This window comes from Poromitra crassiceps, assembly GCF_964638095.1.
Source record: "Poromitra crassiceps genome assembly, chromosome: 7".
NCBI lineage: Eukaryota > Metazoa > Chordata > Actinopteri > Beryciformes > Melamphaidae > Poromitra > Poromitra crassiceps.
This window is the reverse complement of record NC_139628.1, coordinates 40,324,133-40,336,632: the sequence shown is the minus strand read 5'-3', so window position 1 is coordinate 40,336,632 and position 12,500 is coordinate 40,324,133. Positions and strand designations below refer to the sequence as shown.

At 44.2% G+C, this 12,500-nt stretch overlaps 1 protein-coding gene across 12 annotated transcripts in view; it reads left to right on the top strand.

Annotated features, from left to right (window-relative positions):
* LOC310780295 (nuclear factor 1 B-type-like) overlaps window positions 1–12,500 on the top strand; it is a gene marked incomplete at both ends in the record, with an annotated part of 107,758 nt that overhangs the window by 81,010 nt on the left and 14,248 nt on the right. For 3 of the 12 annotated variants that reach the window (XM_083640860.1, XM_083640859.1, XM_083640858.1), the window contains 2 exons: window positions 4,043–4,174; window positions 4,794–4,978. In XM_083640860.1, the coding sequence (XP_083496986.1) occupies window positions 4,043–4,174; window positions 4,794–4,978 (317 nt within the window). Of the gene's footprint in view, window positions 1–4,039; window positions 4,175–4,333; window positions 4,371–4,793; window positions 4,979–8,389; window positions 8,562–9,478; window positions 9,582–12,500 lie in introns of all 12 variants that reach the window. The other 9 variants (XM_083640857.1, XM_083640863.1, XM_083640868.1 and 6 more) reach the window with 8 other exon arrangements.

Genomic DNA, 12,500 nt, shown 5'->3' with positions numbered 1-12,500 from the left:
ACATGTTCACTCTTAGAAACAGTCGCTGACCCCTGACCTCCAGTCTGCCCAGGGCCTAAGAAAACTGTCAGAAAGTCTAATATTGTGGGTTGGAGGATGGACTGACATGCAGGCTACCTACAGTACAGTACGTACTGTTGGTCTACATGTTATTTGAAAAAAAAAAAATGCCGCCAAGTACTGTACATTACATAGCATGCCATACAATCAACAGTGTCGTTGAGATGATAAAGTAGCAAATACGGATGTTTAACTTTTAGAAATAAAATATGATTGGATAAGAGTCGTTGAGTATTGGTCTATCATGCAAAACACATTTCACAAGGGCAAAAGAAGAAAAAGGGTGAAAAAAAGCCTTTGTTAAAAAGAAGTTAATTTTCTACCCGGGTGTGAACTCTTGTGCCGCTCCTGGTGTGTGTTCTGAGAGTGAGCAGTCCTCTCCGCTTAGTACTTTTGCTGTATTGTAATAGTCGTCAGAAAGCTGACAGAGCACTGGCGGTGGGATTCAACCCCGCGCCAATGCGGGTACATGATGATTTCAGAGGCAGGGGCCCCCTGCCCCCGACCACCACACTGTCCCTGTGCACACGGCCTGGGAGGATTGCTGTACTCACACACTCTGCTTGAGGAGAAAGGGAAAGCAGTGGGTAGGAAACTCTCCAAAGAGAGCCATTATTGTGTTAGGGGAGAATAAAAGAGAAGTGGGGCGATATTAAACCCATATGAGGCCGCCCAAGTGCCAAGCGGTCATTTCTTGCACATGGTTGTCGTTCGACAAAAACCTCACCGTGTAGTGGAAGGAATCGCTGCAGTCTTGTATTTTGCCCTGGGAACGTACTGTACACTTTATGAACTTGAGTTTCCCCTCCATATATGATAGACTGAGAATCTTTGCCTACACACACACGTCACGCACACACACACACACACACACACACAGCTAGCACACACGCACACGCATACCCAATTAATATATCAGGTAATGCAGCAATGAGATTTTTGAGATTTACTTGTTTTATCTTGCCAATAATAACAAATGTGACATACTGTATTGGCAAACTAAGTTATCATTTGGGCTTTTTTTTTTTACAATACTATTAAAAAAAACGTCTTTCAATCTTCAGTCCAGTCAATTGTCTGAACGATTTTAAAAAGCAAAAGAGAGTCAAAGCTGTTTTTGTTTGGTTTGTTTGTTTGTTTGGTTTTTGCTATTTTTGTTATGTGATAACTGTTGGACGATGCACTGGTATCGTTCTCAGAGGTATTTCTTCCCCTGACTAAGCCTGCATCCTCTGCAGTCTTGGGAAATCCCCCGGACTCCACTCGCCCTTTGTCCCCTCTTCTCTGGAGATGAGTCATTTGTCCCACCACTCAGGTGGATCCTTCCCTATAGAGAGCCAAAGTCACACCCTCTTCCGGATTAGGCGCACCAAGGGTTTTCATCCGCCATTAATTGTTCCATAGACTTTTCATAAAATGCTTATAAAAAAATAATTGTACTTGGTCAAACCAAGCGATTCAGCTATATATATATATAAGAACGTGAAGTGTCTGTGTGAGTGAGTGAGTGAGCAGAAATTGTGTTCAGCCACAGCTACACCATTTTACGTGCGATCGCGCCAAATCTTTAAGGAATTGTAAAGAGCACCCCTGCGGGTGACATAACGGGGCTGGATTTTTAAATTAACTCATTAGGGCCGACTAAATGGACAAAAACGGCTAATTAGTGGTCAAAATGGGTGAACATACAGTAGGTTCAGCACCATGGAGAGCTCCATTTGTTAGCTACTGGTGGAAGACACCTGAGTGGAGAAGCACACCTGAGCAGAGTTGCAATCAGCCAGCGGTGTGGACTATGAAAACCCTCTGGGGGAGAGAGAGGAGAGGCTGCATGCCAACTCTGTGAGCGAGACCTGACTAATTGGCCAGTGATTGTGTGCTCCAACGGGTATCAGAATCAGAACTATAATAAGAATGCAAAGTATGTGTGTGTGAGTGAGTGAGTGAGTTAACGATGGCTGCGCAGCCTGATACACTGTACGGGTATTCGTCTAGTATTTACAATCAGGAGAGACTATAATAATAACATTTCACTCGGATTAAGAAATAATAAAAAAAAAAAAAAGAGCTTTTTTAGGTTTCGGTCTGAGTGAAATGTTCTATGGTCTCGCCTGATTCTAACTGAATCGCTTGGTTTGACCAAGTAAAACTATTTTTATACGCATTTTACGAAATGTCTATGGAAAAATAAATGGCGGATGAAACCCCTTGGCACGTATGCCTAACCCGGGAAGAGGGCGTGACTTTGGCACTCCTATAGTGGGGAAAGAGAAGGGCAGTTAATGATATGGAAATGCCCGAGCAGCACGGCATGTGTACTGTACCTCCGTTTGGGGGAAAAGATGGATGATTTGAACGTTATACACACAAAGAAGACTCTGTGACAGACCGCAAAAGTGCTTGATGGATGGTCATAGGAGGAATGCCACTAGACACGGACCATTGCCTCTAACATCTATTTGTTATCACGTTCCCTTCAGACAAACTGTCTTAGCATGGAAAATTGAAAACCACACAGCTGTGACAGTTGAACATTGCCCACAAAGATTCGGCTAGAGCAACAGTAATATAAGCGACTTGTAAGAGGTTCTCCTGCACATACGTTGGTTTACAGACTGAAAGAAATTCTCAAAGCAAATTTCATGTCTCGTACTGAGCCTTAACGAATTATCCGTGGGGAAATAGCTTGTCAGAAAACTTGTAAAGGCAGATTTATTTACACAGTAATATTTGATTTAACATTATGTGGCAGGTTGGAAACTCCTTTTTTTGAGAGACTGGCTGCTTTACAACTGTGCAGCAATTCAATAGATTTAATCTGCTCTTATGTGCTCAATGATTGCGGAGATTGCCAGTGATGTAATCCCATGCGAATGTCCCACGTGCCGTGTGTAAATTATAAAGTAAAATGAAGAGATGGGCACAAGTGCTGCAGCACTTAGTTTGGACGTCAGCATTCGTTCAACAGTTCAACTGTTAAAGTACTTTTTTCATCTGAATCCGACAAGGCAGGGGGAAATCCCCGGTGCAAACGAGACAGATGTGTTGGGATCGTGTTGGTATCGTTACCGGACCATCATTTTTCCCTAGTATGGACCGGGATGACCACGCCCCAAACTCATTTGATTGGTCGCCGCAACTGCTTCTTCCTGAAAACGTGCGGCAAGTTAAAAAACAATATGGTTAAGATTAGGGTTAAGGTGTGAACAAAGTGCAATTCAGAGTGTGCTTGGTCTTGTGGCTTAATGGGTAAGGTGCTTGCCTTTCAATCTGAGGATTGGGTTCGATTCCCGGTCAAACCACCCACATTTTTATAAAACACAAGGGGTGGACATTAGGTTTAGGCAAGTACAACAATGTGGTTAGGGTTAGGGTTTGGTTATGGTCGTGGTTAGATGAGAAAACCCTAACCCTATATCTTAACCACATCTTTTTTACTTGCCGCACGTTTTCGGGAAGAAGCAGTTGCGGCGACCAATCAAATGAGTTTGGGGCGTGGTCATCCCAGCCCATATTAGGGAAAAATTATAGTCCGGGAATGATACCAACATGGCGATATCAGGACGTGCAGACGGACAGACAGATGCACGCTTATCCATAACATAGGCCTGATAGAACTCATTTAAAACTTTGCGCTTACACAGTGACAGCAGATTACCCATCCCTAGTAAAATGTCCAGTGCAGACTATCTACTCGTATTGTGTTTAGTTCATCTGATAATACCAAACCCATACCAATTAAACTGGGTAATTACAGCAGCAATTTGTTTTTAGAGGGTTGGATTCTCAACAAGGGACTGAGGAACTTTCTGACTGTGTATACGTGTGTGTGTGTGTGTGTGTGTGTGTGTGTGTGTGCGTGCGTGTGTGTGTGTGTGTGTGTGTGTGTGTGTGTGTGTGTGTGTGTGTCGTGTGTGTGTGTCGTGTGCGTGCCCGTGCCCGTGTGCGTGCGCGTTTGTGTGTGTGTGTGTGCCTCCAGCAGACATGTCATCTCCCACCATGAAGAAGCCGGAGAAGCCGCTGTTCAGCCCCACCTCCCCACAGGACTCCTCACCACGACTCAGCACTTTCCCCCAGCACCACCACCCAGGCCTCACAGGTGTAGGACACAGTGGTGAGTTCACAGCACCACCACCCATGCCTCACAGGTGTAGGACACAGTGGTGAGTTCACAGCACCACCACCCAGGCCTCACAGGTGTAGGACACAGTGGTGAGTTCACAGCACCACCACCCAGGCCTAACAGGTGTAGGACACAGTGGTGAGTTCACAGCACCACCACCCAGGCCTCACAGGTGTAGGACACAGTGGTGAGTTCACAGCACCATCACCACCCAGGCCTCACAGGTGTAGGACACAGTGTAGGAAATAAAAAATAATATTTGGGGGGCAACTTTTGCCCCCGCTGTCTAAAAACTGGAGGCATTCACACAATTTTGGGGGCACTATCAACAAGTAGGCTACTGTTTTTTCATTATTTTTGCACTGGTCTGCACACCATAAAAATATAAAAATGGAAAGTAATTTGTACTTTGAGTAATTTATTAACCAGGTACTTTTTTAAATTTACTTCATGTGGTTTCTCAAATGGTAATTTTCACTTGTACCCGAGTATTTTCTTTAATGGGAGTAATTGTACTTTTACTTGTATAAAATCGATTCTCAGTGCTCTACCCACCACTGCACTAAACCCATATCTCTCTCTCTCTGGACTCTTCTCCCTTCCCTTGCAGTTATATCAACGAGGAGCCCGCCTCCCCACTCGCCCCTGCAGTTCTCAGCCTCGGCCATCTTGCCCCCGGCCCCGTCACCCTACTTCTCGCACACCACCATCCGCTACCCGCCCCACCTCAACCCTGCCGACACCCTCAAGAGCTACGTGCCGTCGTACGACCCGTCCAGCCCGCAGAGCAGCCAGGTCAGTAGCTTCAGCGGCTCCGGGGAATCAATATTTGACCAATGAGTCGGGTCAGCGCGCCGCAGGTTAGAGACCCGTTCAACCCAAAACCTTCATGTGCTTAAGTAGGTCTTTGTTTTCTTGCTGGCCTCTACTCCCATCTGACCTCAACACATAGAGATCAGATAAACCATCAGGCACTCATTTTGTTCATTGCTGTCTCATGGGTGCACTTGTGAGTAGAGAAATGTTTTCTTTGCTTTTTTTGGGGGTGGGGGGGGTAATGTAGTATTTCATATGTGGCACGGTCTGGTGAAAAGAGTAACAACACCAACAAATCAAGATTCTTTTATATATTTTTTTATTTTAATTTCTTTCAAATTACGCAATGTTGAAGAAGGCACTCAATATAACAAACAACTGTTTTAGGCTCACTAAATACTTATTTGTTAGCAAACCAAGCTTGTTCAGGCCAGGGCAACTTTCAGGCCGATTTCCTCTGAATGCTTTTTAGTACGAACATTGAAAAGCATATCTTCTTCAACTATTTTCAGATTTCAATGTATGACACATCATTTGAAAGCTTACAATCTGCACTTTCATAATCTGCAAGAAAAAAAAATACCTTGGCCTACTTGTTACCCAAAACACCAGTCCCTGTCATAAATTATATATATATCACTATCTTTATGTATGAAGAGGCTTAGAAGGATATAATGTGGGCATTTGTCAATATTCATTAATATACGGGATATTCTCTCCATGATGTTCCCTATACCAGGAATTATCAGATGTTTTCATGTCACAAATCCCTAGATAGACACATGTTAAGATACAGGACCCATTTGATAAGACTTTGTCCTCATGTGAGATATTTGTTGTTGATTTAGTGTTGAATTGTATAACTGCCTAATGCCTACACTGTATGTGGGGACTACTTTAGCACTACTTTAGCAAGTTTTGTCTTTAAGCTTTTTGGGTGTTGTTTATTTATTATCTGCTCTGGCTTTTCCAAATGTTTGTACACCAATATGGAAATAATAATGGTCCAAAATTATTTGAAATTGCATAATCTTTTTCAATTAAAAAATGTAGAATCTTCTACCCCTGAAACCCCATCCCCCCCCCCGCCCCCACCCAGTGACCCAGCACCTAAGCCCTCCAAAAATCCAGGGAAAACCCTGCTATGATTTAACTATTAACTCTACTGTACATACATTCACTCATTTGTAGTGGAACAAAATATTGTTCCACCCCCCCCCCCCCCCTCCCGGGGGTCCCCCTGCTCCACTTGGAGAACCACTTCCTGCGACAAAGAGGCAAAAATATTGTATATGTTTGAAATAGTGGTCATGCCAAAAGTTATGGTACATCCCCGCAGCCGCAAATTTATAGCCACGCTAAAAACAAATAGCCCAGAAACTCAATAAAAACAGTCAAACTGAACTATCGCAATTACTGTCTCGCATAACGTACAATAGTATGTTATCAAGAAGTTACGGTAAATCAAATAGCGTAGGACTTTTATACATTGGAGGTACACACTGTGGCCTGTGTGCGAGTGTGACTAGGAGAGAGAGAAACAGAGAGAGAGAGCAGGCGTCTCTATGAGATGAGAGAGCTGTGTGATATTTATGTGAGTTTTATATCCCCGCTGTTCTCACTGTAAACAAAGGCCTCATAGACGGCTCCATCTCCAGAACAGGGGGAGGAGGTGGTGGTGGGGGGGGGGTGGGGGGGAGGAGGTGGTGGTGGGGGGGGAGGGTCTGTTACTCTAGAGAGAAACCGCGGGGAATGATAAAGGTTGTAAATATTTGCCGTTGCCGGGGCCCGGCTCTTGTGCAGAATTAACTGGCCCTCTGCTGGGGTGCCGGAGAAAGGGGTTGTGGTGTCGGTGGGGGAGGGGGGGGGGGGGGGGGGGGGGGGGGGGGGGGGGGGGGCGGGGCTGGGGCTGGGGTTTGGAGCGCTAGAAGGCCAGTCGGGCGGGTGTGTGTGTGTGTGTGGGTGGGTTGGGGGGTCTCAGCAAATAACACAGGGCTTATAATCCCATGGACGAGCGCCAGAATGTTTTTATGCTTGCTTTAACGCAGATTATATTACACTCTAATTAAACATTCTATTCACATCGGAGGGGGAACCCTGTGGACACAATTCTTTTCCATAAAGGCCTGTTTGAGTTTTGAACTCAGGGCGGCCCAGAAACGAACGCCCCCAGACAGTCTCCAGCCGTCTGAAAGAGTAGCTCCCACTAGCGTGCCTTTATTTCTCTCTCTCTCTCTCTCCGTATATACTCTCTCTCTCTCCCCCTCACTCTTGTCTGTATGCTCGCTCGCTCGCTCTTCTGACACGCACATTCACACCATTGTGAGAGGTCAGTGCGCAGCTCTCTCTTTCACGCCTCGCTCCTCCTAAATTCCATTTATGAGCGCCATTAAAATCATTGTTTAAAATCATGTAGGAAATCTATTGTGAAATCCAAAAGTGACTGAGAATCTATTGTTGCTCGCCCCCCCCCCCCCCCCCCCCTGTAGTTTTAGTAATAACTGTGACCATACAATGACTGATTTTACTCAAAAATCTTTTATTCGGGCAGAACATTAAATAGAAGAAGTGGCTTTTTTTTTTGGAGGGGAGAGTGGTCACAAGTGGCCAGTCACCTTTGGTAGTTTTATTCTTTATTTTAGAGAAAGAAACAAGAGTATAGAGGAGTCATAACTCTGAAAGGAGTTGAATGTAGGTTTGTATTTGATTGGTTTAGGTTCACACTGTCCAACCAAGTACAAGCCGACCAGGGCTTATAAACAAATGTCACATGAACTCACAAGTCACGTGTCATCCCATGAGGTTAGACGTTCTGGCAGCAGGGAAAATCCAAACAAAACCGTTTCCACTCCCCGGGACTTGTCTGTGGGCTATGTCGTAATTTAGTGCTGTGATGATTTTACATTTTCTGGTGTTCACACCAGTTAAAAACACATGATAAATGGTTGAATATGAGCATAAGCCCAGACTGTGTTTTGCCTTTGGTTCATTTAGTTATGCTAGGCTTTCCAAGCATGAGTAAGCTATCTGGATATCTGATGTCAACATCCGTCTCTTTAGAACCATAAAACTGCGCGTTTTGAGGTCATTTCCTGTGGTTGGTTCAGATTACGTTCTAATTCCTAACAAACCGCACCGCAGTTCACCTGGAAGAGGACCAAGACTTTACAGGTGGTCTAGGTGTGGTTACATGGTGCCACCTGTATCTGAAGGGTATTGTTCTCAGGTGGCCAAACAAACTGAACTAAAACACTCAACACTCCAGAGGTCAAATAAACGGCTCCAAACATGCTTGAGGTGAACATGCCCTATACTCTGGACACCAGAACCTATTCTTTGAGTGACGTATTCGTGTTGTTGAATGGTTGTCTGTGCCGCTGTTGTCTCCAGCCCAACAGCAGTGGTCAGGTGGGAAAGGTCCCGGGTCACTTCACCCCAGTCCTGGCGCCCTCCCCGCACCATGGCGCTGTGCGGCCCGTTTCACTCTCCATGCCCGACACCAAGCCCATCACCACCTCCACAGAGGGTGAGTCCCAGTGCCTACAGTACCACTCACCACCCAGTGCCTACCAACTCACCACTCAGCACCCAGCAGTGCACTCATCACCTGCCAAAGCAGCAAATAACATAGTTATTTCTGTTATACAATAGCTGTTAGGTACAGTACACTGTATATTATTGAGATAGGTACCTAACACATAGGCTGATTGTCATAATAGGGAGAGTAATAAACATTTCAACGATACACCAATAAAGCGGTACAGAATTACTATCATTAGCACACAATAATATACACTCCTCTGGCGAACAGTAATATACAGTTAACAACATCGCAATGACATCATCCTAAATAACCCACATTAGCATGAACAACACTGATAATAAGGTAACTCCATCTATAAAGAACTTAAACCATCAGTCAATTGACCTAACAAGTATGCTAAACAAACAACGTAACACAATGAGGTAGAATATGTAACTAGGAAGGTCTATCCAGGCAGAATTATTCACAACATAAGTGTGACAGTATATCCTTTACGCACACTTCAGGTTCATAGACAGTCCATATTATTATTGTCTCTTGACAGGTTTTCACGTTGCGACAGCAGGAATAAAACTCCGCTCATTAACTACTGCAGAGTCTGCTCGTTAAGGGCAGGGCTGCATGTAGGGAAGCTGAGCGAGGGAGAGAGAGAGAGTCTGTGTGTGCGACGTCACCTTATTAATGTTGGATTTTATTCATCAATATCAGATCATTCAAATGTTTGAATCATTGATTTTGTTTTTAAGCGAGTCCTAGTTGTGTAATGTTGATGATAAACTTATTCCACTGTTGCACTCAGTGTACGTAGCTCTGGATAATAGTGTCAGTGGAATGTGTAAGATGCTAAACGTAATGTTACAATGTGTTTATGTTTGTGTTGCGGTGTGACAATGTGTTTATGTTTGTGTTGCGGTGTGACAATGTGTTTATGTTTGTGTTGTGGTGTGTTATCCAGGCTACTCATCCCCTGGCACCCCGACGGCTAATCGTTTTGTGGGCCTGAGCCCTAGAGATCCCGCCTTCCTCCACCAGCAACAGGTGAGCTCTCCCCTCCAACACTCACCTTACCTGCTCCTCTCCTCCTTCCTCCTCTGTCCCTTCCCTATACAGAAAGAGAAATCCTTGACAAACTCTACTTTGCAAAATAGGATCATTTTTAATCTCATCTGTAGTGCTGTTTATCCATCTAGATCGTTTTGTGTTACACACCTGGTTTTTAAATGTGACCTGTATCCCGGAAAGTTATCTGGATGTTATCTGGATAAGGAAAAACACAGGTTAATGCAAGGTGTAAACGCATCGTGATCAGAATGTGATCAGATCTTCCAGACCACATCTGGAGGTAGTCTGGCTCACATTGTATTCAGATCTCTTTCACCCCATTTACACCTGGTTTTTAAATGCGACCATTATCCAGATACTGTAACTTATCCGGATACAGGTCGCATTTAAAAACCAGGTGTAAATGGGGTGTTAGTTGCCTGGGTTTTGGAGATATCGGCCCCAGAGATGTCTGCCTTCTCTCGAATACATTGGAACTGGATGGCACTCGGCTTGTAGTCCTCAAAGCGCCCAAACTACACCAATTACCTGCTAGCTCGCTGCTGCTAGCTGCAGTTTCATGTTGTAGGAACTAGCTAGCAGCTAGCGGGTGTAGTTTGGTCAAAAGAAAATAGTTCCTACATGAAATTACTCACAACAAGATTTGTGGATTATCTTGAGTAACCAGGTCATGATTTCTGGAAAGAGACATTGCTGTTGAGTTTTTCAAATATATATTTTGTGTGTGTGATTTGAGCACCACAAGCCGAGTGCCATCCAGTTCCATTGTATTGGAGAGAAGGCATCCATCTCTACGGCCGATATCTCCGAAACCCAGCAACTCACACCAAAACAATCTAGGTGGATAAATAGCACTACAGGTGAGAGGAAAAATGTGTTTTGGATTTTAGGGTGAGCTCTCCCTTTAAACTGTCGTGCCAGAACAGAGAGCTTCTAGCAGCGACTCTTGAAATAAATCATAGCCACTCACTGTTTGCATAAAAACTTAGCGAATCTCTTTGCATTTGTTTGCAATTCTAACATGTTGCACTGAGCTCCTTATACTGCAGTCTTAGTCTTAGTCTTATACTGCAGTCTTAGTCTTAGTCTTATACTGCAGTCTTAGTCTTAGTCTTATACTGCAGTCTTAGTCTTGGCAGAGGTCTCAGAGTTATTGGCATTTCTGATTCAGCTCTAAGAACAGAGAAGAGAGCGAAGCCATGACAGTATTCTTAAAGACAGTGGCTCAGAGCGACATTTGAGAGAAAGATGAGAATATACTCTCTCCAATGTGTAGCAAGCTGCATTTAAGAGTGGAGAGCAGTTATATATTGCAAAATGTGTGAAAATGTTTCAAAAATACATTCTCTCAAATGTTATTTTGTAAGGAAGAGGCAATAGTTTTACTATTTATCTCAGCAATCACTGCTAAAAGTAGGTGTCAAAAATGGTGAATACCGTCCAACATCATCCGACAAAACATTCATATTTTTTTAGCATGCCTACTTCATTTGATCTTGAATTTGTTTCCGTTGATAAATAATTCAAGAAATCATTTTCAGTCATTTAAATCGCACAGCATTCAGTCAACAAAATGGCATCCAGTGGCTCAGGTCAAGGTAAAGCGAGAAAAGAAGGCGTTAGGAAATTCACTGTCATTGCGTGGAAGATGGATGGGTCATGTGGGTGTCTTTGAGAGTGTAATGTGCTCAACTCTATTTCCTGCAGACATTACTTTGGAAGGCCTACACACACTCTTTCTCTCTGTCACACACACACACACACACACACTCCCTCATTTACAGTGCATAGTCATAAGAAGAATGTTTAGTGTTGGCGTCACGCGGTTGTCCCAGGACAGATGTGGTGACCCCATGTACGTGCGCGTGTGTGCGGGTGCGTGCGTGTGTGCGAGTGAGTGTGTGTGTCTGTGAGGTTAGGAGTGTTGCGGTGGTGTCGGATGGGAAAGGGTGCTCTCCCCCACCCCTTCTTATTGAAAGTGCTGGTCTGAGGCCAAGGCTTTTCCAACCACAACTAATTGAATGCATCTGCACGCGGCTACATAATGATCGCTGGGTTTCTCCTCCGCTCGCTCCTTCTCCCCCCCCCCCCTCCCTTCTCTTTTTTATGTCCAGTAAAAAAATGACAAAGCCGGCCTCTGTTGCCTCGCCCCTCTCGCTCTCTCCTTCTCTCTCTATCTCTCTCTCTCTCTTTTTCCACTTTGGCTAAAGGTGGGGTAGGCAAAAAAAATAAAGTGGCGTTTGTCAGCAGCGGCGGGACGCTTTTATTCCACTCGGGAGGAGGAGGATTCACTTGGCCGATGTCGCGCAGTTTGTCTTCCACATTCTCTAGTAGCCCTGCTACTTCTGTCAGCGGAGCACAAAGTGACTACACACAAGACGGCCGCCATCTGAGCCCAATTGCATGACTCGCTTATAAGGCCTATTTGTTCCAGACTCAATTGCAGATCAGCCAAATGTTACTGTAAGAACAGTTATATTTATATATATTAGTGTCTTCACCCTATAATTTCCACTATTCTACAAAGCAATATATAAATGATTTTATTTTCGTTTTTTATTTTTATTTTTTTAATTTGATAATTACTTATAAACTGTAGTTACTTTTCATCACAACAAAACATCTCTTCGCGATCCCCTTGCCCTGACAAGATAACAACTAAATTATTTAAAGCTAACTATGACCGACACGTTAGATAAGATATCCCATTTCAAGAGGGCGCTCGTATCCCAAGCAGCACGGTGGCTTTAGACGTGACGGAAGAACGCAATAAATAAAAGCACAACGGCACCTTTCTGGAAAGTTAGTATTAAGTGTTATAACCACATGAAAAACCAAATGGTGCTTGCTGGCGTAGGGATCAGTATATACGGTATTCACATTTCTTAGTGCTTT